Source organism: Catharus ustulatus, chromosome 6 (assembly GCF_009819885.2).
Source record: "Catharus ustulatus isolate bCatUst1 chromosome 6, bCatUst1.pri.v2, whole genome shotgun sequence".
NCBI classification, from domain to species: domain Eukaryota; kingdom Metazoa; phylum Chordata; class Aves; order Passeriformes; family Turdidae; genus Catharus; species Catharus ustulatus.
The window spans coordinates 45,413,463-45,440,561 of record NC_046226.1 but is presented as its reverse complement, the minus strand read 5'-3'; the positions used below and the strand labels follow the sequence as shown (position 1 = coordinate 45,440,561).

General features: G+C 39.6%; 1 protein-coding gene across 3 annotated transcripts; it reads right to left on the bottom strand.

Moving 5' to 3' along the window:
• Window positions 1-4,933: 4,933 nt before the first annotated feature.
• On the bottom strand, window positions 4,934-27,032 carry CHKA (choline kinase alpha). 3 transcript variants are annotated; one of them, XM_033061855.2, is made up of 12 exons: window positions 26,644-27,032; window positions 23,338-23,449; window positions 16,398-16,451; window positions 12,638-12,751; window positions 11,879-12,012; window positions 11,509-11,613; window positions 11,086-11,144; window positions 8,941-9,028; window positions 7,927-8,035; window positions 7,522-7,628; window positions 7,112-7,193; window positions 4,934-6,345 (listed from the first exon to the last, which is right to left on the bottom strand). In XM_033061855.2, exons 1-12 carry the CDS (start codon window positions 26,952-26,954, stop codon window positions 6,286-6,288), a joined length of 1,335 nt encoding a protein of 444 aa, XP_032917746.1. In that variant the 5' UTR covers window positions 26,955-27,032; the 3' UTR covers window positions 4,934-6,285. The 3 variants fall into 3 exon arrangements, with proteins under 3 accessions (XP_032917746.1, XP_032917747.1, XP_032917749.1); XM_033061856.2 differs by lacking the exon at window positions 26,644-27,032 and adding an exon at window positions 26,238-26,331; XM_033061858.2 differs by lacking the exons at window positions 23,338-23,449; window positions 26,644-27,032 and adding an exon at window positions 19,654-22,098.
• Between the last annotated feature and the right edge of the window lie 67 nt (window positions 27,033-27,099).

The window sequence follows — 27,099 nt, the reverse complement described above, 5'->3', positions numbered from 1 at the left end:
TTGTGACACAAAGTGTGGTTTCACATACAACACAGCTGGAGCATTCAGCCATGGAAACTTCTGCTTAAGTATGACTTACTAGTTCTTATTTTGTCTTCTTTTGATTAAATGGAACAGTAGAAGGAATCATAACCATGAGATCCACGTGCTTCTCACTACCTGTCAGTTACTCAATACTTTGTAGGTGTACAAATACTTTTAATATAAATATTTTATAAAAGACTGCTTATTTCTAATTAAACTGAGAAAAAATATAGAAAAAAATCAAAACTAGCTGGCAGATGTCAGAAAGGAAAATGAAGACATCAGGAAGAACTTCCATTTTACTTTAGGTTGCTCATACTTTCAGACTGGAGTGAAAAGACCTCAGAAAATTAAAAAAACCTGAAGTTTGTCTTGAGCCTTCATCCAAAACACAGTTCAATGTAAATGAATTATGATTAAAAAATGAAAAAAATATTCATCTTATTTCTAAAGAGAAGCCAGTATTTTTCCAAACTACTCTAATGAGGGATTTGTGAAATAACCATTTGTCTTTGCAGCTGTAGCCTTCTAATTAGACTTTCATTCTAAGGTGACTTTTTAAACCCTTTAGACCTGAGACATTACACACAATCCTGTATAATCTCTTCCTGAGGAAATTGTATTATTTCATGTTCTTTGTGTTGGGTAATTACAGCAGGTTTCTTGCCTCCTTTCCATTCCCTGTTCTCTTTATGTACATTTGCAGTGGGTTCCTAGGGCCACAGTCGCTGCTGCTTTCCAGTGTATTATTCAGATGCAGCAAGATGTGACGGACATGGCTTGGAGGGATTATTCAGCATGGAAGATTTTGGTTTTTGACACAGAAGCTGCAATGCCCTTTGCCTTCAATACCCATATCTAGACAAACACAGCATAGCAGCTGCCTCACAGGCTGTAGGAGGAAGTGCAGCGGCAGGGAGAAAAAAGCACATGCAGAGAGGAAACTCTGAGAGTTTCCAGATGGCAAACACCGGAGCAGAGGTCAGCAAGTGTTTGAGACAATTGCAGGCAGTCCTTTCCCTCTGCCCAACCAAAGGCTGAGTGTCCTGCTGGAGAGGAGATCTCTGTCTCAAGGCAGGACACAGGCAACTGGTAATGCTTCAACTCTGTTCAAGGCTGTGCCTTTTGGTTCTGCTTTATTTCTCACTTGGTGGGAGCTGGGAGCTTCTCATGGATGCCCTCACAGAATGTCAGAGCTCTTTAGACAGCAGTTGTCAGCCCTGGCTTTAAAGGACCTTCAAAATTATGGGCTTTGAAAATTAGGAAGGATGGCTGATTCCCAAGGCACATTTTATTTTCATAAGAAAGAAACAATGAATAAAAGTAACATTCTCTAGGACTGGCAGCAGAGTCAGCATCTCTAAGGCTTTCTGAGAAGATATTTAGTCCAGCATGCTGGGTTGAAATTCAAGTGCTGTTCCTGGCTCTGCCAGGGCATGCCTGTGACCGGTAACAAACCCCCTCACCTCTGCTTGCTCTCCTGCCTTTTCTAGCACCATTCCTCAGACAAGCACTCCAGTGCCTATGCCACATCTCAAGGGGCTTCTGGTAAGGATGTTTTCTCCAAAGGCAGGACTCAGTGTATTCATGCAAGGCAGACTGGACTGCATTCAGACTTTATTAGTTAATCCCTGTTTAATGAGGCTGGTAAGAAGTCGTATATAGACACACACACACACACACAGCCTTGTTTGTGCATTATAATATAATAGCGCTTGATGCTGAGGTAATAGGAGCTCTGCATACTTGGAAAATGAAAGCCATAAAAAGTAAGTCTTGCATTTGGAAAAAACAAGTAGCCTGTTTTTTAGTGATCAGCTTTGTTGCCTGGGTACCAAGTACAGAAGCTCCTTTTTACTTCCTGCCAGAAGCCTGTAAGAGTATGCTGTATTTTATTTCAGTCCAGAGCCATTATGGCCATTTATCCATCTCCAGAAGTGCTCCATTTGCTGCTTCACATAGATCCAGGCTCACACTAGGGACAATTCTCCCTGCCTGGTGAGGGAACTTGCCCAAGGCTGCCTCAAGGATCTTTCAAAGGAGGATTTGAATTCTCAAAAGCCTTATTGTCTTGGTAAGGCCCAGAAAACAGTGATCCTTCATCTACCTGCTTTTTTTGTAAGCCAAGGAAAGAATGCAAGGCTGTGCTGCCCTGCAGCTGCTGGCTGTATCAGCTGGGATGGCTGAACTGAGGTGGAGAAACAGCAGCAGAGACTGCTGCACTTGGGATTTTACCAACCTGGAAAAGCTGTGATGACTTGCTGATGTACTCTGCAGACAAGACAAGACTGGTGTCTTGAGACGCCAGCAGATTCAGTGTGATTTAACACAGCATCACTCATCAGCTGAACCTCAGGAGCTCACAGCACTGCAGTTGGAAAGCAGAATACGTAAAGCTGAGGTGCTGGCACTTGGGCTAAGGACAGTCATCTTTCTGTATGCTGGGAATGAATTTGCTTTCTCATTTTGTATTGCAAATCAGAGGATTAATTCTTCAGTTTCAAGTCCTAGAGACTCTTGCAGAATTAAACTAGGTTCCTGCCTTCCCATCAACATATGTAATAAAATTGCAGGACATATTAGGTCCCTGAACAGCACAGCTGCAAACCCCAGTGCCCTTGAGGGGCTTCCACAGCCGTAATCACCGAGAAGAAATAATTACATCCACCTGGAGGAGTGCAACCCAGCTGATTCCATTTAAGTTGCAGTGCAACCTCAACCAAGTCAACATGCAGGAAAAAGCAGATATTCTCGTTGATAGTAACAATTTTTCAGACTGAAATAGCAAATTTCCAGTGAAAGAGAGTTGATTTGCACAGTTAACATTTCCAGGTTTTTCAGAACACCTATCCCTCCTCCAAGCTACCATGAAGAAAAGCACCAAACAATCCTGGTTGAAATTTTCCCAGAAGTATGTTCAGTGCTGGGGAACAGGGATTTTCCAAAGTAACTTCTGACCCGTAAATGAAGAAGCCCAGCAGTGAAAACACAGCAGTTCTCAAACGGTAAGAGATCAAAATACTGGTAAATCTCAGCTTCTTCCCACTATGGCAAGTACCTTTTGCATGTGGTGGAAAGGCTCAGAATCACAGAGCAAAAGCTGCTGCTGCTTTTTGACACTGCCTCCTTGCAGAGTGTGTTCCCTGAGGAAGGACTGGAAACAAACTTCTTCCCTAATCGATTCTGTGGAGAACAGCAACTCCAAAAATAGTGCTGTTCTATTTAGTAGCATCACCACTATCAAGGGTGTTTAATTTACTAATCAATTGTATCATTTCAGCCCAGAAATACCTACTTTTCCAGTTAAAGAGAAGGCCCTAAGACTGTGCAAGGAAAATCCTCAATGAGCTGTATTTGAACATTTGTATTTTTTGTCTTACAGTAAGTGGTTGTAGGAGTGATGGGGGTACACATTAAACTGGGCCAATTACCCACTGAATCACCTCCAAGTGGTGGCTGGGATGAGCTGGCTGGCTAGACAAGCACTAAGCTTTCTTTAAAAGTAAAAAATTTTCTTCTTTAACTCTTATACCAAATCACATTTTCACCAGTTAATAGCAGGGGCAGAGACAAGAATTCACAAAGTGGAGATAAAACTCAGCAGGTAAGAAGGAGCTCAAACACAAATTGTTTGTACAAATTAACTGAAAAGAGAATCAATTGGTAGTTTTTAAACTGCCTTTCTGAAAAGCAAATCAGTTTGACCATAACCATTTTGAAGTTAAAAAAAACTAAGAAACATTTAACTATATTACACTGCCTTTCTATTAAATCTTATAAAGTGTCAACACATTTAAATAGCTGCTTTATCAGCCTATAAATCAGCTTTAACATTCAGTGACTATGAATAAGAAGGTTTTATTCCAGTTCCTTTGTCCACTCCAAGTTCTCCAAGAAAATGGAAGGAACTTGCCATCAATAGGCAAGCTGTGAAAAAAAAAAAAAAAAAAACCCCAAACCCCAACAACCAGGAAGTGACTAAGCATTGTCTCCGCTCACAAGTGTTGACTTATCTATGTCCCTACTAAGTGTACCACACAACACTCAGGGGCATCTCATCCTTTTAAAAATCAATTTACATTACAGAAAGCACATGCTAGAGCACACTTTGCTTTCCTTCAAGATCTTTCCTCACCCTGAGAGATCATAGTAGAAGTGCTGGTGCACAGCTGCAGTTCTGGGACTTACCCAAAACATCTCACCAGGGAACTCTGGTTTCCTCTCCAAATTTAAGAGGCACCACAACTCCTGTTCACCTCCAATCAGCTTTTATTAGTTAGCACTAACTGTGACTGAGTCCTCTTCCCTATTTGGTTCTGAGAAATATGAATTGGTGAGTCAGTATCCATGGGTGGTTTCTCAAGAACTTGAATTTGTCATTAGAATACTTTCCAAGATGCCAGACACCTATTACAAATCAATACCTGCAAAGCCTTGTTCTGAGCTGTTTGTTCCCACCCCTTTCCCTAAACTGCCATTTCCACTGGTTTTGCTGTGTGCAACAGTACTGTAAATGAAGCCTTCAGCAGCCTAGAGAAATATTGCTGTTCATACTGGCACAGCACATGAAGTGTCTGCAGTAAAGTTCAATGTGCTGGTACCTTTTACCTTTGCTTTGAGGGTAGTCAACCGGGCAGATAGAGTGAAGTGCTTCAACAGAAACTCTTCCCACCTCTAAAGCTGTAGTTTTCAAAACTGATGTTCAGTCTGCTTTTCATTGCTAGCTTTAAACACCTTTTTATTAGAATTCAATTATACAATAAATGCTGAAGACATATTTAAGACATACTCCAGAGCACTGAGCCTGTAGCTCAGTCAGCCTTTGCAAGGATCCAACAGAGATTAAGGCCAGAAATGGCATCTATTTTATCCTGCAGCTGTAACAGAGACTCAAGAATATCAACAACAGTGTTTTTAAGTGCTTTATATTTATTATAAAGTATTAATAACTGAATGTATGGAAAATGATTCTCTGTACAAGAGAGTAATGACAGCTTTTACAAGTTCTGCTATACAGTACATGAAATGCTGCACATTTTTTCAGCCGCTTCAAACAGTATTTGCTATACAAGTCAAAAAGGGTAAACTTAGAAGTGTGTTTATAATACAGTGTGTTAGAAAGCACAAACAAGTAACATTCAAAATAAACAAGCTCCCAAAAATCAAAAGAAATCTTTAGATGGCATGTACACAGATTATACTCAAGTTTCAATATACATGTTATTGTTCCCCACAAGATGCTCCACTTTACTGGAATCCTGGAACATGATGAGAGTTGAAGGTGCAAGAAAAGCACCTCTCAAGCCACATAAGAACTGGATGGGCAGAACAGCAATTTCCTGAAGTGTTCTCCACAGTCTTTGGCTCTACTATTTATTATAGCCATATACTGTGGCAACACAAGAAGAGCAACGGGCCTCAATTACCAGTACTGTCAATGCCAATCCAGTTATCTGGGGAGCTGCTAGAGCAATTCAAGGCACTCTTCCCAGTGCTGCCAGCCTGCAGAACCCCCTGTGCAGGACACAGCATTTTAAGAGAACCAGGCTGGGCTAAAGCATGTTCTTGAACAACATGGAACAAAAGGTTTAAAACAAACTCCTTTAGAATGTCCAGTTCAAAGCTCATTCGTACTTCACTTCCCAGGCACACCAGCCTAAGAGAAACATTCATGTGTGTGTCACTAACACTTTAAAGCACACTGCTTCAATGTGTTTAGTTGCTTCTGGTTAAAGTGGTGTAAGGTAGCAGCAGCTTTGAAGATAGTGTTCTTGGGGCATGGTGAACCTAAACTCACAGTAAGTTTTTAAGCCTACTTCACAGTTTAGCAGTTGTCTCCTTCGCTTTTCCTTCTCCTTAAGAGGCAGTGTCTACAACAAATCAGCTTTTACAGCTGTTCCACTTACAACACAAACCAGAATGCCAACACCCCCCAAAAATGTACCCACAGCAAGTTTGCTCTGATGCACATGGTATTGACACTTAATTGTAAGCTTCTCCCATAATACAAAATAGCTCCTAGATTTAAAAGATTTAAAGATATTGCATGGTTGTATTTTACTTTTGCCTCCCAATCTCATTCCAACTATTTACGGAACTGTAAACAAGTAATTTTTTTATAGTCCTCAGTACTGTACACCTGCATTCCCAGGAACTGGAATTCAGTGACACCTTCATTAGAGATACAGTAGCCTAAGCACGGTGAGAGTTCTGTCCAGCTGCCCTCTTCATACAGTAACCAACAGGCCATTCCTCCCACATTCACACCTTCAGCTTTCTCTTCTGATCAAAGTAGGCATCAAATCTGGATAATGCATATTCCTGGAGAAATAAAGGACATTCAGTATTCAATACAGTAAACAGCTGTTTTCTTTTTTGGGATGGGGAAACATGAAGGTATTAACTGTGTAACTTTCCTAATCCATCATCTCAATGCACTAATTAGCTCTACTCAGAAGGATAATCTCTCCAGAGGTGTTCTGGCTTCTTATAATTTCCTCCAGTTTTGTTTCAACTCTAACACAATTAGCTGCTGCCAAAGTGTCAGCAAAAACAGGTACTAAAAAGGCCAGGACTTCACTGAAAAGGCTCCTGCAAGACTTCCAGTAAGGTATTCCATGTACCTGCCAGTCCTATCGCTTCACAGTAAACTGAGCACAGACCAAGAGCCAGACTGATCAGCTTCTCAAGAACCAGCTGCTACCTGGCACAGATATTGCTGCACACTGAACATCCCCATGGGATGACATGTGCACTTTGAGTATTCAGTTTGAAGTTCTAACTGCATGTTGGCCTCTCTCTTGCCTGGGATGTCTTTCTGCAGAATAATGCTGCAATATAGCTGACACAAGGCTGTTCACTCTCTATATAACCCTGAGAACAATTTCTGAAGTTTTTATGATCTTAGATGTCCTTTATATTCTCAAGGAAAGAGTACAAACTAGCAACTAATGGATTTTTAAAAGCCTTACTCCACTTAGAAGATACTAGCTGCTGCGAGAGGCCATTCCATTGCCTTTTTAATAATTTACCACAGGATATTTAAGATTATTCATTTTCAGCTGTGTAAAACAATTAAAAAACTTACCAGGTACCCAAATTCAATGGATGAGATCTTTGCTTGTATAATAGACCACAGACCCCAGAAAAAGTGCGATGCAAGGGCAAACCTGAAATTACAAAGTTATTGAAATAAATACCCTGCTAAGTCACAACACCTTATTTCCATGTCCTGTTAGAACAGTATTCTCTAGTTTGGGGATGTCCACACCTGTTCCTCACCTATGATACTGTGAAAATAATTCCCCATGGAGTAGTATTCTGTTTACTCCACTATTAGTGTATATCACATATTTAATGTTACCGTGGACAGATTGTTCTTTACCACATGTAAGTAACTTTCAATCTCTTGGCTCAAGTTCCCCCACCCAGTGAGATATATACAAGTATAGGTACCACAGTGCAAGTCTGAAGATACAGTTGTACAAGGCAAATTACCTGTTAACTTCTACCAAGACCTCTTCTTCTAGTTTGGACTTCTCTTCATTGCTCAGATTTTCAAAGCCATCATGGAATGCAGACAGGTAACTGGAGAGGAAATGAAGCTGGAAGGCAAGTAAACAACTGAGTTACAAGTTTTCATCTCAAAATATATTTGTTTTTCAGACGTAGGCAGACCTTCTAATAAACTGGCATTTATTTTTTTCCAAATATCAAGTGTTGGAATTAGCTACAAAGTTACTATGCTTTTTAAAGCAAAGGCAGTCAGGATTAGAGAAAGCACTACACATATGGAAGTCATAGAGGAAATATCTTTGGACACAGTAAGTCCAAAAGAGAACTGAGAAAGAGTTAAGATGTGAAGACTTTGGACACTGGAATTTAACTGTATCTTTTGTCTACCTGTTGTTTCTTTGAAGGATATTTAAGAACACTGGCTTTGAAGAATGGGTACTTTTCATACGAGTAATCATACATCCATTCACAGAAGTGATTTCCAATATCAAATCCTCTGAAAGAGAAAAGATAAAGTACCTCAATATTTGCAAACTAGCAATCTGGGGTTTTTTTTAAGCAAATCTAAAATTAAGTTTAAAAGCACTGGGCTACTCAATTTACTGCAGTTTTGCTGAAGATAGAGAATCGACAGTCAGAAAACAACTTTTTCCAAGTTATTATAAAGCAGTTAGTAAAGAGGGACAGTTAAGAATGAAAGCTACCAGCTACATGAGAATGCTAGACTTTGCTACTGAACTTTATACCAATGGAGACAGTAAAAATACTTGGGTATGCACTACATGTCAGTGTGAAGTCAGACATCTCTAATATTGCCATTATTGCAGGCAAAGAGATCATATTCAAAACTTTCCACATATTCCACTCATACATTATTGGAATTCACTGTTTTGTTGTGTTCCAGCTATAGTGATGTTTAACCCCAGTGACTGTACACACTTATCCTTAAAAACATTTAACTAGATGGCCGAGGGAAGACAGACAAGCATGCTGCATAACTGCATAGTGAAAAACTTGTGTTCTCATCTGCATAGATGGAAAAGCCATTAGAAAGGACAGAAGGAAAAAAAACAAGCAAAGCTGCCCTACAGACATATGCACACAAAATCTACCCTTTTCCTCAGCTTCCTACTAGAAAGAAATTTTGACATGCCAGCAAGAAGCCATTTGTGCATAAATAAGTCCTGTAGTCAGAACAATCAAGGAGCCCCAACAACTTTGCCTCTGCTGTGTGCCTAAGCTCAGAATCAGAGCTGTTTTGATTAGTTGTATTGGCTAACCTTATCACTATCAGAGCAGAACAATTCACTAGAATAGACAAACAGAAGTGCAGCACTTGGCCTCCCTGTGGCATGCAGAAAGGAGCACATTCCCATGCTGAAGAGCAAATAAAGTGTTTACCGGTAATTATAGCTGCTGTATTCAAAGTCAATGAGCATCAGCTTTTGGTTTTCTGAATTCTCTCTGCCTTCCAGAAGTAAGATATTACCTGAAAATTAACAGAATACTGCATATTTAATAATGCAGGGAAATCAGAGCAAAGCAATACTGTGTATCTCAAGGAACATTGTTCAGCTAATCCCAGTTATCTTACATCTGCACAGAAGAATTATAGGTGTGCTGCTTTTGGCAGGGGTAGTTAACTTTCTTCATAGTAGCTGGCACAGGGCTGTGTTTGGATTTGTGGTGTTGATAACACAGGGATGTTTTTGTTACTGCCGAGTAGCGCTCCTGTAGAGTCACAAGGTCTTACCTGCTTCAAACCCCAGCCCAAAAAAAGACTGGGGGTGCAGGCAGAGTTGTGAGGAGATACAGCTGAACAGCTGACCAAAGGAATATTCCATACTATATGCTCACTGTATAGAGTGGGAAGAAGGAGGAAGAGGGGATATTTGGAGTGATGGTGTTTGTCTTCCCAAGTCACTGCTGTGTGTGATGGGGCCCTGCTCTCCTGGGGATGGCTGAATACCTGCCTGCCCAAGGGTAGCAGAGAATTAATTTCTTTGCTTATTTTGCTTTCCCTAATTAACTACCTTTATCTCAGGGTGTGAATTCTCACTTCTACCTGTCCAATTCTCTTCCAAATCTCACTGGGAAGACTGAGTGGCTCCGTGGAGCTGAGTTGCCAGCTGGGTTTAGTTAAACCACAACAACAGGAGAGAAGCCAAGTTGCACTGGCTGTTCACCAGCTCCCTGGAAGCTGAGCTATATAGCTTTACCTTGTAAAGCTGAAAGGAAGAAAGTTTTTTCTGTACAGGGAGAGGTAGATTTGTTCTCCCAAGGATCTTCTTTCCCCAGTTTAGCTTGTAGCTGGCCTCAGGTAGGCCTGTCAGCCTTAGGAGTCCTTGCTGCATTGTTTCTTTCCACAGCTTGAGATCTATAAATTTCACAGCATCTCACAGATCTGCATAGCACTATCACTGATCATACAACACTTGGGACAGAATCTGCTTTTCAGCAGCCTGAAAGTCAGTCTGATCACTCTGCAGTTCTAATATGTGGCCCAACCAGTACCTATACAGAAAGTTTAGGCAATTGCTTATGTGTCTTTGAATTAACATAATCACTATAATTCATCTAAAAGACATCAAGTCTGCCTCTGTCGATTTCTGCAGTAGTGTGACCCCCCCCTCTCAGCAGGTACGTCTGTTCAACAGAAAAAGCAGCACAGTATTTGACACACATCCCCAAACCCCTTGGAGCTTTAGGCTCCCTAGCTTGCCTCAGCCCTATTATGTTCTGATTCCTCCAGTAGTGCACCTTGCCACATCAGCAAGGAGACCTCAAACTCCACCACGACTGACACCTCAGGTTAGTGGCCTTTTCCCCTCATGCTGCCTATCCTTATGTGACAATCCTCCAGGCCAGTTCCTCAGCCTTAGCTGACAAAACTGGGACCACTGACAACAAAACATCCCTGCACTCAGTCCCACTAGAGCATCCTTCCATCTCAGCCCAGCTTACCACTGTTCAGGTGATAGGGCACACAAACACAGCATACTCAACACCTTCAGCCTTGCTTACTACTCATCATCTTCAGTAATTGGCTCAGGAAATTTTTTATTCTTTCCATGACTCCCAGAGAACACTAAAAAATGGTGGATAATGTTTTTCTAATGTTTCTTACCAGTACAAGTTAAAAACTGCCTTGTCAAACTACACTGCTCTCCATTTTCACCACTCAGGTCTTCAGCATCTTTCTTTTAAAATGACTCTGGTATACCTGACCCCGATCACGTATATTGCAGCAAAGCAAGCTGTGGTCTGAACAGAAAACACTTAAGGCTCCCACCATCAACTGACCTGTACTAACAGAGCATGAGTACATTCTTGGCTTAACCCATTTATGACACCAGGGTTCTCTGAAAAAGACTGAAGGGTTGCAGAAGCTCATACTTTGCTTTGATACTATAGCCCACTAGAGTGTACAGGCTGCTGCTTCAGGGAAGTACCTCCGCAATGTGGTTATCTCTCAGAGAGCAAACAAGTAACCAGAAAAGGATCAACAGTACATCACTGAGCATTACTGAAATATTAGCAGCTTACCCTCTTGACAGTCATTGTGGCAAAATACAACTGGTGAAGAAGTAGCTTCAAGCATAGCTCTAGAAAAAAGCAACAGAGCATCTTTTAAGTCACAAATCACTAAGTTCAGGTCCACTTCCAGGTAATTTTGTTGTAAGGTTTTGAAACACTATTCCCTCCCAGCAACAGCCTATTTTCTTAATTAGGAACAAAACATCAGCACAATGAAGATTGACTTCATGATCAGCAAGTCAGATCAGCAATTTCATAATCGAATTTTGTATTTGTATAAGACTGAGGTTGGTCACAGAACCAAAACATCCCTGGCTTGAAGAGTAAAATGATTACAAAGTGTTATACTGTGTAACATATCTGAACAAGTATACAAAAATCTGTCAAGAAACTGTGGGGAGTAGAAGATGGGGGTAGATAAAATAAGCCTACCTTAGATTTTTCATTTCCTGGGGGAGATTGTAACTGAGAAGTTTGTTCAGTTTTCTGGTTTGGGATTCTCTGGTAAATTTAATTCTCAGCACTTGATTTAGATACCTGTATCAAAAAAGGACAATAGAGGATTTGTAATAACAAGAGTATTATTCTTCTCATACTATGATACCATTCATACTAAAATTGAGGAAGTTTGAAAGAGTTACTGAAGAAAACATTACTGTTCTTCAAGGTAACTGAAGTCCTTCATGTGATAATTTCTAGGTACAGTGAAAGCTTGTGTTCTCAGGCATCCAGGAAGAATGATCTGCTTATCAAAATTACAACAGGTCGCCTTTTTTTCCCCATAAAGTATTGCGTAACTTACTTTTCCATTGTTCCAAAAAGCCACTTAGGTTCCTTATTAAATGGCATTTTCATGCCATGAAATCTGGCCATCTTCTCCGCTATTTCAGCAGATATGTCAGGTAAGCTTAGTTCTTCAGTGCTCAATTTCCTGCTCTGTAATAAAATACAGTATTCTTAAAATGCAGTTAATTGATGAGTTACAGAACTATGGTTAATTATAAGCACTAGCATAAGGTTGTATGCAGTACAGTGTGAAATACTAGCATAGTACTCAAGCAATGCTCTTTTTTGCTCACAGATGAACTTACAAAGTTTCTGCCTTTGGAAAAGCTGTTAGCCAGCCCTACTTACAACTTAATCAATTCACTTCTAGATTCAAGACCTGGGGAGTATCACATCTCACACTAAGAATATCTTCAAAGCAGATCAAGTATAAATATTTAAGAACATCAAAAGCATCTGCCCTCATTGCTGTTAAAGGGAAGTGTTACTCCACAGCTTCCCCACACTATGTTTGGTATCTAACAGGCTTTTTATCTTCATTTATTAGCCTCTGCTAGAGTAGAAGAGTTTTTAGATATCTCCCCCTGGCAAGAGTCTACAGTGGGGCTTTCCAACACCCACTCTAACTGTATCAAATTACAGCCAGCAATTACTGCTGGCAGCCAAGTATTCCATTCCCACATCCCTGTTTTTCTGGGCAGCCCAGAGACCTCCTTGTCATGATCAATTAAAACAGCTTCCAGCAGCCCACTAACTAATTATGACCAGGACTTACGGGAATGAATTCCTCCAGTCGCCCTTGTGGGAAGATTCCATACAGCTTTGGGCCAAGCGCTCTCTCTGCAAGAATGGCAAACATAACACTTTCCAGAACCATGGCTTCTGCCCCCTACCAAAAGAATTGAAGTATTAGTTGGTGCCTGCACAGAAATCCACTTGGGTGTGCACAATAGCTAAACTGTTACCAAGTGAGAAATTTTAATAACTTTTAGTCACTATGGGAGCAAAATAAGTATTTTGGTTTCAAATTTAAAGCTGGAGAGGAAAATGTGTCACTTAACAGGTACTGTTGGTGGGCCAGGTCAAAAGAAAATTGAAAAAAAAACCAAAACACCCTCTCCTCTGTAACCTCTAGGAGCTCTGCAAATTCATCCCACTAAAACACAACACAACAAATATTATCCTATATCAGCTATTTTAACACTCTTCAGAACACTGCCTCTCAAAAGGACATTTTAGCTACACAAGTGAATTAAATGAACAAACAATAATAAAATACTGTTTTTATTGAATAGAACAATTTCTCATTTAGAATAATGATTTCTGTTTTCCTTCCATTAAGCAAATTTTAAGTATTCCCTTTCTCATTTTTTCAAATGGGAAGTAATTTAAGCTCCTGCTAAGGAACACATGTGTGTGTGAATAAACGCTCTTCCCCTTTCTACCACCAAACATACCTGAAGTTTCAAAAACTTTTCTCTAAGGCTGGCTTACATCAATAAGACATGGTTCATAACAGTGACAAGCAGACAGCTTTTTAATATAAATGCTTAAAAATTAATAGAAATATGAAATATTTAATCTCAAAACCACAGTTGAATACTGAAGTGTAGCTTTCTGGATGGGTAAGATTATCTAAGCACAGAGGTCACATTATAAAACTCTGCTTCTAGCAATTATGTTCAACAAAATCCAGCTCTACTCAAATCCTAAAGGTCTCCCAAGCCTCTGCCTACTTTTGAGTAGCTCATGTCAAAGTCAGACCCATAACACTTAAAAACTTAAGAATGAAGAAGACAACATTAAGAAAGTTCCCAGATATTTCTGCCCACAGATCTTTTTACATTATTGCAGTCAGCACAGTATCAGACATAACTCTATGCAAGTTCCACTCTTGAGTACACTCCAGGCAGCAGTGCTGATAACTTATTTTTATTATTGTCCCATGCATTATTCTGAGATCTTCAATAAATTCTAGCATTTCATATTGAAGTGTAGTAAAGACTTATGTAACTGTTCTGAAGCAGACTTAAAGACAATTTGCATATGAATGTATTGCATATATGTTCCCCAGCATTTTTTCATCCCAGTTCCTCAAAGCACCAAATGTTTTATCCACTAACACATCAAAAAAATGGTTTTAATTTCACATGCCCTCACCATCACAGGTCTGAACTCTTTCCATTCAGTTCTGAAACCTAATGCCAAGCACCAAAAAGCAAATTAGTTACAAGCAACTGAATGTCCACTCCATTATTAACCAACACTGACTTAGACTGCACCTGGTACAACACCAGGCATTTTTAAGTCTATTCCCATTAAGGTGTCAGTTCCTTGTTTCTATAACTTACTGAAAAGCAACTCACTATTCTTGGATAACAGGAAGTACAAAAAAATCCTGTTATTCATTAAGACATCTCTTCATGCATCAGAAGTGCAAGTACTAGAAGAACTTCCTCTACTGAAACCAAATGGTTATTTGAGCACAAGTCCAATGAGAGTTTTGGAACAATACCATCCATGTAATCTCAGGCACAAAGGCTGACAAGGGACATTTTACCAAGTCTCCACCCCACACACTACTGTCAAACACAGGATAGGTGTGGAAATAAACTACTAAAGGACATTAAAAAATTCTGTAGTATACTTCATATGGACACTGAACAAATCTAAGTATCTGATGCTTCAGATTAATGTTCAACTGATGACTTTAAAGGATCAAGCATTGTAACTAAGAAAATTATGTGCCTCCAAATACTTTGCAATACACTCATGCTGCCAAGACAACAACCTGTTATTTTAAGATCTACAGCTCTCAGTTTTGAGCAGTTTCAGAGACTCATCCATAAGCACTTGTATTTATATTTCTGGAGAAAATTGGACCACTTAGGTTTTTAAATGACTACTTAAAAGACCGATGTTTTGTTTCAAACCTAACAATTATAAAAATTTTTTACAAGACATTCCCAGGATGCAACTCCCATATAGACAAGGAGATATCAGAAGCCTTTCTCCACTTCAGCTGAAACTGAAACTTCTGCTTTTTTCCTGCCTTAAAATTTCACTATAAAATACACAAATTAGGCATATTTTAAGGAAAATTACCGCAGATTATATCAAAACCAAAGCAAAATAAATTCCTGTTAAAAGGCCTTATGAGCTGACAAGACTATCTAATGTTTACACAATTGTCACACACCAGGCAGCTCAGAAGCTACAATGCTTTTGTTAGTGAACCCAGAATTTTATTCTCTCTAAAGGACATAATTTCCTCTCATAACCTAGAGAAGAAAATTAACAAATCCATTCTGACAGTAATGCTTGAGAACACTGATTCAACAGTGAAGTTTCAGCACTATGAGATTAATAGCAGAGAACAACTATCAGCAGAAAAGCAGTATTTTTCAAGCAACAAATACCACAAATGAAGTTCATTTGAACTTCGGTTCTGAAGTCAAAACCTTGTTTCCTGTACTGCAAAACTTTATGAGCTTCTGTCACCAGGGTGGGGCTTGTTTGAACTTTTATTTTCTTTTATAACTCTAACTTCTTTTTTACAAGATTGTGGTAGAGGAGAAATCAAACCATCTCCATTTTTCATCTTTGAAAAACCTGAGGTATCAAACCAGTACATTTTTCAGTTCAATCTTGGTTCAACTGATTGAAGCTGTTCCAGTAAGCTAAACAAAGTTCAACAAAACTTCAAAAGCAGTCATTCAACAACAAAAAATTTAAAACCAGTTTCAACTCACTAGGGGAAAAAAACCCCAAAGCCAAGCAAATGCTTGAAAATGTTTCAGATGGCATTGCCAGAAGGCAAAAAATACAAGGGGAGAAAAGCAGCACTTATCAATTGAGTAAAATGTACTTTTCCCTAGTCACTGCCAAATGATTACAGGGCTGAAAACAGTACATAACAACCAAGGCATCTGGCTAGCATGCTGCAATGTTATCCCTTGCTGAAAAAATACTGCCACAGTAGAAATCTAAATTACCAAATCCCATTCACATGACTTGATAAGATACACTCAGCTAAACATGCTGCAGGAGAAGAATTTATTCCAAATGTAAGAACTTGAAAGTTTGCAGAGCAGATGATCCACACACAGTGCTAATCAGGAACACTTCATGTTCAAGTTTAAGAGCAATTTCTTTCCAGCTCCATGTACTTTCCTCAGAGAAGTTCATCGATGTGTTAAAAAATCAGGGATTAGGTAAAGCAAAGAATTGATGTTCATCTACTTAAGATAAATACTAGAAATAGCAGTTCTGATACCAGTATTAAAAATGGTAAGAAACCATTTATGCTAGAATTGGAGCATGGTTTCCTCATAATGTGGGATGTTAGAATCTTTCCAAACTATGTGCAGACACTCACAATGTTGCTTCTGTGAGCAAATATATTTATTTTCTTCATTTTTTACATTTTCTAGACACAGTCCAGGTAGAATAACTCCTGGCTTAAAACGAGCAGGATCACCACATTTCCCTATAATCTATACAATTCTGTGAAATAAGCAAATTTAATTACTCACTTGCAAGTCATTTTCCTTCTGAGACTGTACAGACTCTCCCTTATTACAGGACCTCTATGAATGAGAAAAAGCAAAGATAATGAGAAGATGAAATTTAAAGTTATTAACCTGCAACCACCAGAACAAAGGGAGTAGAAGTACCAGCTACAGTTAACTAAAAGTCTCAACACTGTCTTGGATCTGTGACAGCTACAACACTAGTGTCCATCTGACCTCTAACCACCACACTTTCAACAATTCCAAAATCTTACAAAAGGATGTGCCACTGAGACCAAACCACTTGCATAAATACCTGATTTTCACTTGTATTTTTATTGTTTCTCAGTCTTTCAAAACAAGATTTCAATGCACCATAAGCTCAGAGGGACATTTTTAATTAAGAGAAAATTAAGTTCCTCTGCATGACATCTGGGATGAGATTGTTCCAGCCAAAGCACTTGAGACACATTAGAGATTACATAAAACCCTTAGAAGGGCTATTGGAATAGGCATGTTATAATGGTAGCAAATCACTTCTTTCGCTTATTACCTTATTTTCTAAATTTCTTGTGGCTAGAATTTCCTTATTTAGAGTGTGCTGTCTTGGCTATATGTCCAGTGTACCACCGGCTGTACAAATCCAAGACTGAGAATGAATTGCCCATGTAAGCTAAAGGTGTCTCAGTAGGAACCACAGTATGCTAGCAAAACTTTAACAAGTTCCATGCATAATTATTATACTAGGGTTGTTAAGAGTCATTATAAAACAGTTTCACAACATTAAACCCTACTCTCAGCAACTGAACACTCAATGGCACATGCTTTTAATAGAGCTGCACATTTAAAAATTCAAGATGCATTAAAAACCTTGTCCTTTAAAGGGCTTGAAGGTAAGGAGAAGAGAAAGCAAATATCTGCTTAGAATTAGTGACAGTTTGTGGCTGCTATTAATGTTGCAATTCCACCATTGACTGTTTAAACCAGACTAGCTTAGACTAGCCCATAAAGGCAGCCTGCATCTCCACCTTCTGAACACAAACATTACATTCACAGAACCATGTGCATACCTTCCTGTTCCAAAGCTCTAATGTGTCCAAAACAGGGGTGGAAATATGAACTGAATGGAATACAGTTAAGCAACACCAGCTGCCTTCAGTACAATACAACAAGCTAATGATTTACACAAGCTCTGCAGTTACAGTATTCAGAAGCTATAGAAGAAGGATAGTTAACAACAAACCACGGTCTTTCAGCAAGTACTTCCCATAACACTACTATGTAAGTTTAAAAACAAGACAATATGGAAACTACTATTACTTTATATTACTTTCAAGGAAATTAAAAAAAGTCCAAAGATATTCACTACAGCTAAATGCATAACTACTCATTAGCATTAAAATCATTTACGGAGGGCTTCTCTGAACAAGCATGTTCTACATCAATACCACTCTCAGATTTTTCTTGAACAGTCAGAAAGTTACTCACCATTCAGGAGTCTTTCCTGATAAATGGTGCTCTCAGAATGGTTCAGTTCAATCAGAAGGTAAGCACGTTAGACTTTTCCCTAGAACCCGAACTGGCATCTGCTTTCCAGAGGTCATACTGTATAAAGAGTTAGCCAGTTCCAAGAGTCCAACTCAAATTAGTGTTGGAGACAGCCTAATGGCATCTACTGTGCCATTAGAAAGAGACAGTTAGGGCTGTACTGCAGAGTCATCACAAGAGGAGACTTCTGCAGCATCCCTTCCCTCTTTTCTGTTCCCTCAGCGTGAAGTAATAGTTTCCAGAAGAAAATTAATACAGATATGCAAATAACTTGCAAATACGAATGGGAGCTTGGAGAGGATCAGTCTTCACAAGTGGCCATGTACTCAGCCTAGGATTAGGAAGTTCTTCACTATATATGGGCAAGGAGAACAAAGTAAGCAGGATGCAGAAGTTTAAGAGTTCAACAGATTAAAGTAGTAGAATTTGATTATTTCCTGATTCCACAATCACCTCTGAGAATAGTGGTTTAAAATAAGGTATCTCATAATTTGATCAACCTATTTAGCTCACTCATTCTTGGTGAAATCAATTGATTTCAGTTTTTCCATAACTCTAACAGCCCACTCCAAATCCAACTAATGTCCAATTCCAGGAGCTATTTACATCAATAGAAATGAAGCAATTGTAATTACCTGTAAAAGAATCTGAGTAACTGCTAGAGCTTTTAAACCACTCGCTCTACATGGAAACTAACTAGAAACGGACATGTGTTCTACAGCCTCAAGATTTCTTCCAATATTTGTTCAGGGCTTTTTTTATTGTGGGAAGATTTATTCTCAAAGCCCTGAGAAAGTTCACTACAGTTTTAGTAAGGGAGGACAACTATATTTAATAGAAGTTGTTTAGAGTCTGATTTGTGATCATGTAAATTGATTTAAATTCAGGATACAAGATAAAAGTCCTAGAATAGGAAACAGTACACACTGATCAGTGCTCAGATGATCAGACAGTGTTTATACATCTGGCAATTTGATCCAGAAAATTGAGTTCAACATTTTCTTCCTAATGTCCCCAATATATTTCTTCTGTAGCTGAAAGATGAAGTCTCTTATTAAAAACCCAAATGATGCTTGGCCACAGAATTCTGTACAGAGAAGGAACTTTTATCTCTTTTCTTTTATATATAACTTTGAGCGCTGCTCACAAATTTAAATATGGTACAACTCAGTTTTTCTGAGCTTACTCAGCTTTAGTCTTCAATACTTCAAAGTACTATAAGACTGTGAATTAGATAAAACCCTAGGAATTCAAATCTTAAATCACAGCATTACAAGGAATTGCCTTAGAGGTTAGAGGTGACCTGTGCAGGACAAACTTTTCTAGAAGCAGTTGGCAGACATCAATTTGAACTTAATGTATGGAACAAAACTAGCTTTAGATTCAGCAATAACCATTTCTGCTTCTAAGGATCTGCCATTGATCACTTATCTCAGATCTGAAGGAACTGATACTAATTTGCTGAAATCCTAAAAATCTAGCATGTGAAGAATTCCCAATTCAAGCTCTACAAAAGCCACAGCTTCAATCCTCTACATTTCAAGTTACCATTCTGTTATGAGGGAGCAGAGAAAAGGACGGGACATTTTTGGTATTTTGTTATTGCTGTAAACATTCAGATGCATGGACAGTAGCTGGTGCTACTTAAGGCTTACTTTTAAACAATGAAATCCAGTACTAAAGAAAATGAAAGCTGTAGAGAATGCTCCACTTCAGAGATCTCATACTATACCGTGAATCGTGTCTGTCACCTGGAAACCAGAGTGCTCTAGGCACGATCGCATGGGCAAGCCTGCAGCAGAGAACACATGCATATACAACTAAAGTGGTACATTACCCCCAGAACACCCTTAATGCCACCCAACACAAATATATCCCCGTAAGAGGTGCTTGGTTTCTTTCAAGCCGTCTGCCAGTGCCAGGGATTTGTAGTTACTCCATGCTACAAACAGACATGGACACCAACAACCACAGAAGACGTTGATAATAACAGTTACACAGCAGTCTGCATTTTATTTAGTTACACAAAATAAAAGGCAGCAAGGCAGGTATGGAAAAAGATTTACCACACAACTGTGGCAACCATTTAGACTCATTTTGCATCTGCTCACATTGAAATTGAGAGACCAGAAAGGAACATTAGGTATACTGGTTTGTTTTTGCTCATTTGTTTATAAAATTTTGTTTTGGCTGATGTAAAGTAACAGAGCTCCAGTGAGTCAGTTCAAGGTTCTTTTGACATGTGTAAAAGAATGGGAATCAATCTCTGAGTTACCTTTTGATAGGTGAACTTAAATTTCACCTTCATTTGAGCTTATTTTTTGTTGATGTCACCTTATGTTGAAATCCTATTAGCATTTTCAAGATGCTATTTTGAATTTAAGTAGAAACACTATAGTGATATGAATATGAAATCCAATTTAAGTCTGTACATTAAATGGTATATTGTTGGATAACCTTTTGTTTCAGTTATTAACACAAATACAACCAACAGTTAAAGACATTTTGTCACAACAAGTTTTACTTTCAATGCTCCCCTTTAAATTTAGCAACTAAGCTGGAGCAAGAATAAGTGAAGCAGAGTAAGACATATCTGCATTGTGCCTCAAACATTGGAGTTTTAATGTGGTTAGTACTTTAACCTGTCACAAGTACAATTCTGGTCTTAAAAAAGAAAGTTCTGCTCAAGGATATACTCAAGAGAAGTCCTTGATTTATAAACGTCCATGCCAGTGTGACCATTCATAATAATGGCCGAGCCAGCACAGTTCATCTCCACCCAGCTCCCCCCAAAACAGTCATGCACACAAAAAATTGGCTTAAACATATCAGCTATGACAGAGGAAGGCACAAAGCCTTCCCTGTGTGGCAGCTTTAGCCAGCTGGCATGGTTTATATTGGATGAGTTTCATGTACTGACATTTGTGTCTTCCAAGAGTCATAATAAGCAAACTGGAGCTATTTTCAAACTGCAAAAAAGGTTCCTTTAAAAGGTGGCTCAAAGAATTATGGTGCCAGTCTCATTCATTCTTAAGTTAGTAATCAGGGATCCATTTTTCACTTGTATTCAAAATTTTAAGTTAAACTTGTCTTCTGTATGTACAACAATTTAGTGCAGGTTGCTATAGATGCACAGTATTTACAGTAAAAGGATAAGGAACTGATATCACTGGTTTGTGCTCCAATTTCAACAGAAGGTAAAAATGGACAAGAGTTAAAACATGCTACAAAGGCTCAAACAAACAAGTGGTAACTACTAATACCCAGTGGCAGTTACAATTAAGTTATTGAGAATTAAGTTGTGATTTTAGCACAGGTTTCAAAACTCAACTTATTTAAGCAGTGTTCCTTAATTTCTACAGGGTTTTTAACTTAAGCAACTTTACTAAATATGTCAAATTACTCCCACTTAACAGGCTTGTCATAACATTCTGCTTATGCCACCCAGAAACTCATAGAAATACTATGCAAGGTTTTCAAAATACCAATAAAACAGTTTGCTTATATTTTAACTTGCATTTATGGTAAAGGGGCTGGAAGAGACAAATGTTTGTTGACAAAAATTGTGAACCTCAATGCAATCAAAGTTTTACCTTGGGACTTTCTCTGCTTACTTAATCATTAGTGAACTGCACCAACAAGAGCAGTCATTTCACTGCCACTATGGAAATAAAGGAAGTTAGACATCTCAAAAGATCCTTCAACACCAAGAGCAGAAAGGTTAGAAAGTTATGAACACACTTTGAATTTTCAAACCAAATTAGTTCTGATTTTAGAGCCCAAAAATTTATTTTGATTTCTTCAGTGGATAGGGGCAGAGAAGAGGCAAGTTAAAAAATACCCTGACGGAAGAAGAGGGCAGCCAAATTCTAGAGTCCACTTTATTTTTCCTTTGAAAAATAAGGGAAAGGCCATATTTCTTTACAGCTCTTGGGAAACAGAAGCTCTACCACCAGTTTTACAGCCCATGTTCCTACTCAAGCTTTCTAAATATTAACTCAGCATTATATTGAAACTATTAATAATTCTTAAAAAGAACCCCAACTTAGTATCAATCCTAGGAGCAATTTTGAAAACAAAGGTTCGCACTATCCTTTTTTTTCACTCTGCTTTTAGTTTATCTTTAAAACTAAAGACTATTTAAGCTTGAATTACTGAACTTCTACACACTTTTCCTGTTTAACTTTCCCAACACACATATGGTGCTGTAGCCAAGCAATTCATGCTACTCCAAACCACTGGAATATTTTACATATTTTTGGTAAAGTTTGTTACCACGGGAAAGTTAACAACTCACTTAATATAATAAAGGAACACTTCAAAGTCAGTAAAGCAACAGTATTTAATAAGACTTTTAATAGTGAGCTTGGTCAAGACTGCAGAAGCAGGAAGAATGGGCTGAATTTCAGGAACAGAAAATCTTCTGCAGATATTGGATCAGTTGTTCAAAGCAAGTAACTGAGTACTGGAAAATATAAAATTAATGGATAATAAAACCCTCTAAGTCAAATAGAAACAATTGCCAACATACAGATGTAATGCTATGAAGCTGCAATTTCTCATAAGGTTAAACACTTACATTATGATTGCTTATTTACAATATCATCAAGTGTGTAGCAGAGGATAAGGGAAGATCTGCTGTGTAGTACTAGAGTAACAGTTTGCCAGCTTTAGAAGAGACCATGTTTACAAGATAACCTTGCTTTTAAATGCTACTATTTGAAACAGATTTGCCAAGCACTTCACTTAAGGTGTGACAAATTTCAATACTTATTTACATTTTATTAACCAAATAAAATTAACATTAGAAGAATTCAACAAAACATCTGGTTAAGCTTCTATGCCAACTACTTCACACATTCAGGAAAGCATGTTTTGGAATGAGATGACTGTACAGTATTGACATTCACACTTCATTCTTATTCTAAAACTATAGATCAAGTTTGCTAGCAGCACAATTACCCATATCTAATAAAATGCTTGAGCAGTGTACAAGCTTGACAAAACCTTCGACTAATCTCCAAGACTGGTAAGTGCTACCAAGATTAAAATTGAGCAGTTTAGTCTCTTGCAATCTAGCTAGTTATGTCAAAGTCCTACATTCTGTACAGAAGCAAATTTTTCTGAAACACCACAGTCCAAACTTAAGACCATAAGCAAAACATTAGTGCCCAAACAAACAGCAAACGAGCCTTCAGCTAATTCACGCCAGTCAGGATCTGTGTAGAAAGGTGTGTAAGTTCCAGACAATAACAAACCATCAAGAAAACTGCTTTCAGCTTGCAATCTACCCCCCACCACAGAAGCATTATTCCCTAAAGGATAAAGCTGCACAGTGACACAAATGAAGATCTCCAAACATATCACAGTGAAGCTGCAGAACCCCTCCCACTCCCAAAGCACTCTATGTACTCACCATCTGCAGGATTGCACCGTATAAACGCAGGAGAACTGTCCGTGGTTCATCCGCAACTGTCTCAATGGTATCAGGGAGCGAGCACTGAAACAGCATGTTGCTGAGGCCACCTCTGGAGACAGAAATACACTGATTAACTAACTTGGATAAGCACATATTTTGTTTTCAACAGATTAGAGGTGCACTAGGCATCCTTTTGGTGTGATTAATTGGTCTCCTCCAACAAGAAAGTCTTCCAACAGTACCAATACCTCATAACATACGAGACCACAATAAAACAATGCTTCTTAATGTACCAGTTCAGCACCCAGAGCTATTGATCCAAAGCACTATGTAGACCTAAGTAAATTCTTTCCAGTGATGCTGGAGTCTCCTCAGATATACTCAGCTGCACAAGCAAAACAATGGCAGAAAAAGTTTAAAACCATGCAGTGAATATAAAATTACAAGTTTGAATTAAGAGCTCCTATCACTGTGATTGGCAGCTACAAAATTCAGCTATAAAGATTTAACCTGAATGCCTGTGCTACAGCATTGCTGATGAAAGTCTTACTTTTGCTTCTTTTTTTAGGGACACATTTTCAATTTGGAAATTTACAATTAAAGCAGTTCTTTATTCGAATTAAGTTGCTCATGTATTTGACAAACCCAAAATCACACTCAGTTTCTCTGATCTAGTATCCATCTAGATTGATAAAGCTGTGGAAAACAAAACAAATGCTGTCACTTTTCCCTGTAAAAATATTGCTGTTAAAAAGTAATGCAATGAGAAAACCAGCATGTTTGCATATCATCTGAATGACTGAAGCATAGATTTTCAAGATGGTTTGTGTCTGAGTTTCAAAGTTGCATGATGTTCTTTTAGTTCTTTAGAACATCCATCTATTCAACCCACAACTTCCTTACTGCATTGGCTTTCTGCATTCTTTTAATTATCATTATGTTCATGAATGAAATTTTCAAATTTTCCTTCTGCAAGTGATTTTGCCTATAACATATAATACCTTGCAGTGACCTGGGATTACAAGAATCTACAGTAGATCCAAACGTAGTGGTTAAAAAGCAGTTCTCAGTCCTAACCTGACATTCCTTTCAATGCTTTTTAAAATATTCTTCTGGGCTCTCTTTCAACACAGTGGGGAAGCAGAAAAGACTTTCTGTGGAAAGAAGAAAAAAAAAAAAAAAAAAAAGGCTACCAAGAAGGAGACAGGGGCTGCCCTACATATCCAAAGTCAACAACTGAAGGAAAAAATGAAATCAAGAAAACAGGGTAAAACAGCAGCTGCACAATATGCTTAAGAAAGGAGACAGAAAAGAACCAGGTGGCTTGGCAGGAATCCAAGAAAGGATGTTTAGAGACAAGATATGAAGAAACTTTGAACCATGAAGGTGAACAGGTTGGAAAAAACCCCAAGAGACAGATGGAAGGGATACCAAAGGGAGAGCAGAGCCAGCTATTCAAAGGCAATCTGAACACTGATTAGTTGTACTAACTACACTTCTCACTTCATCTGAACTGTGTTAGACAGAATTTTGTGAAAAAACATTTGTCACCTTTTCTAAGCCTCTGACAAAAACTTTGGTGAAAGTATCAATGGTTAAATAGAACAACTAAGCACAGTGAAAAATACTTCACAAGAAATACTGGACTAAAGCTCAAGAATCTGTATAATTATATGACTTAAATGCTCAGCCTGCACAGTGTGTGAAAGCTCAAAAACTTTTTTTTATACCAGACAAGCCAAAATGGAGTGTCTTAGTGATGTTGAACTCCATTAAACAGAAGTTTCACTATAGTTTAAGTTCACCATAGCATTTAAGACTTGAAAAGTTACCTGGAAAAGTTATCAAGGAAATCCATACAGGAGCATAATAAAAGGTACTGTTCTTCTGAAAGGTCAGCAGGCTCAGCAGCTTGTTTAAAGGTCAAAAGGGCACATCTCACTCATACAGACAAAGCTAGCAGTTACTTTACTGACAGCTGTTCAAGAACATGATTTTACAATTAATGGATACATTGGAGAAGTCACACACTGCCTGAAACCAGAATCAGCAAACCAATGTGATGCAGCTTCCAGAAATGAAAGTGGTGAGACTTTTGCCAAAAGAATCCCAACTGCCAATTAGCATGGCTTTATACATTCTTAAGTTTCAGCTCATCTTTTCTTCTGCCAAATTTGGAAACCACCAAGCTATTTTGAAGTGGTGTCTCACATGAGACATTTCCAAGAAATGCAAAGATAACTGTGCTAAAATGTAAGGCTTTAGAAAGTAAGTACCAAAGTCAGCAATACACACTAATGCAGATGGAAACTTAATTAACCAACTCAAACTAGACATATCAGACTAGTCTACTGTTTAGGAATTGCACTGGTTTTGTAAAAAATTCACCTCCTTCATTAATTCCTTATGATCATGTCAACTGGGGAGAAATGATCTATTAAAAAAATAATACCTGCACTGGGTCTCAGTGAGTTGTTGATTTTTCAATAAAGGTTTTTAAAATAAATTTAGAAATGAGCAGGATGTGGTTTAACTATACTTTTATACATCAGAGCTTTGTCAAATGTGTATGGTCCCTTAGGTACGAACGCAAACTGGTAACAGTATCCTTTGAAATTGTCCCTGACTCTACGTTTGACCAGGTAGAATAATCACTCTGGAAGACGCGAAACAAGCTGTGCGTAAATGGGAAAGTCTGAACTAACATCGGTTTAGTTAAAGCAAAATAAAGATGCTATTTAATTCTGCAAAGAAGGCAAAGATCTCCAACACATTACATCATATGGTTTCCAGAACGCCGTCAATTTACATATTTCTGCTGCCAACGTGCTGAGTCACAAGCACTCGTTACTGTGTGCTGTAGAAGATGACTCACATCACCGGTACACCGCGTTTACCTGATGACTTCCCAGTGCGGAGCAGCCAGGGCCAGCCCAGCTGGGTCCTTTCCCCCGGCAGAGAGCTCGGGGCGCGGTGCAGCGGTTTCTGCCGGCTCCATCCCTCTCCCAGCCGGGCGCGGGGCCCCTCCCCCGGCGCGGGGCCGAGACGGGCCCGCCGCGATGCAGCCGCGGCCCCCCCGCACCGCCACCCGCTCCGGGCCGGGGCTGCGGGAGCGCACACGGCACCGCCCCCGGGACCCCGGCACCGTCCCCACCGCCCACTAAACCCAATGCGGAAGGGATTTAAAAGCATAAAATGGAATCATAGACGGAGCCCATCGCCTCCCCCGCCGGGGTCGGCTCGGACCCGCGGAGCGCCCCCGTCCCCGCCCCCTGGATGAGCCACCTCCCCCTCCGCGCTGACCTGATGGGGCTGATGCGCAGCTGCTCCTCCCGCAGCCCCCGCCAGGCCCCCGGCAGGAACTCCTTGCACCACAGATACGCCCGGCGCCGTGTCCGGGGGTCGAGCGGCGGCGACTCCTCCTCGAGCGGCGGAGGCAGCGCCGGGGGCGGGGTCGCGACGCCACCGCCTCTGCCCGCCGCGGTGGGATCCTTCCCCTCCGCGTCGGGGTGAGCCAGCGGCGAGGGCGGCTGCCCGGCCGCGGCAGACCCGCGGCCAAGGAGGAGCCCGAGCGGGGATGGGTCGGCGTCGCCGTTGCAGAACTTGGTTTTCATAGCGCGGCGCGGGGGGGGCGCGGTGGCCGTTGGGGCAGCGGGCGGGGGTGGCAGCTCGTGTGCGTCCCTCCGCCGTCAGCGCCGGCAGCGAGTGAGCCCCGCGCTCGTGCCCGGCCGCCGTTTTTATACGGCGTCTCGGCACGCG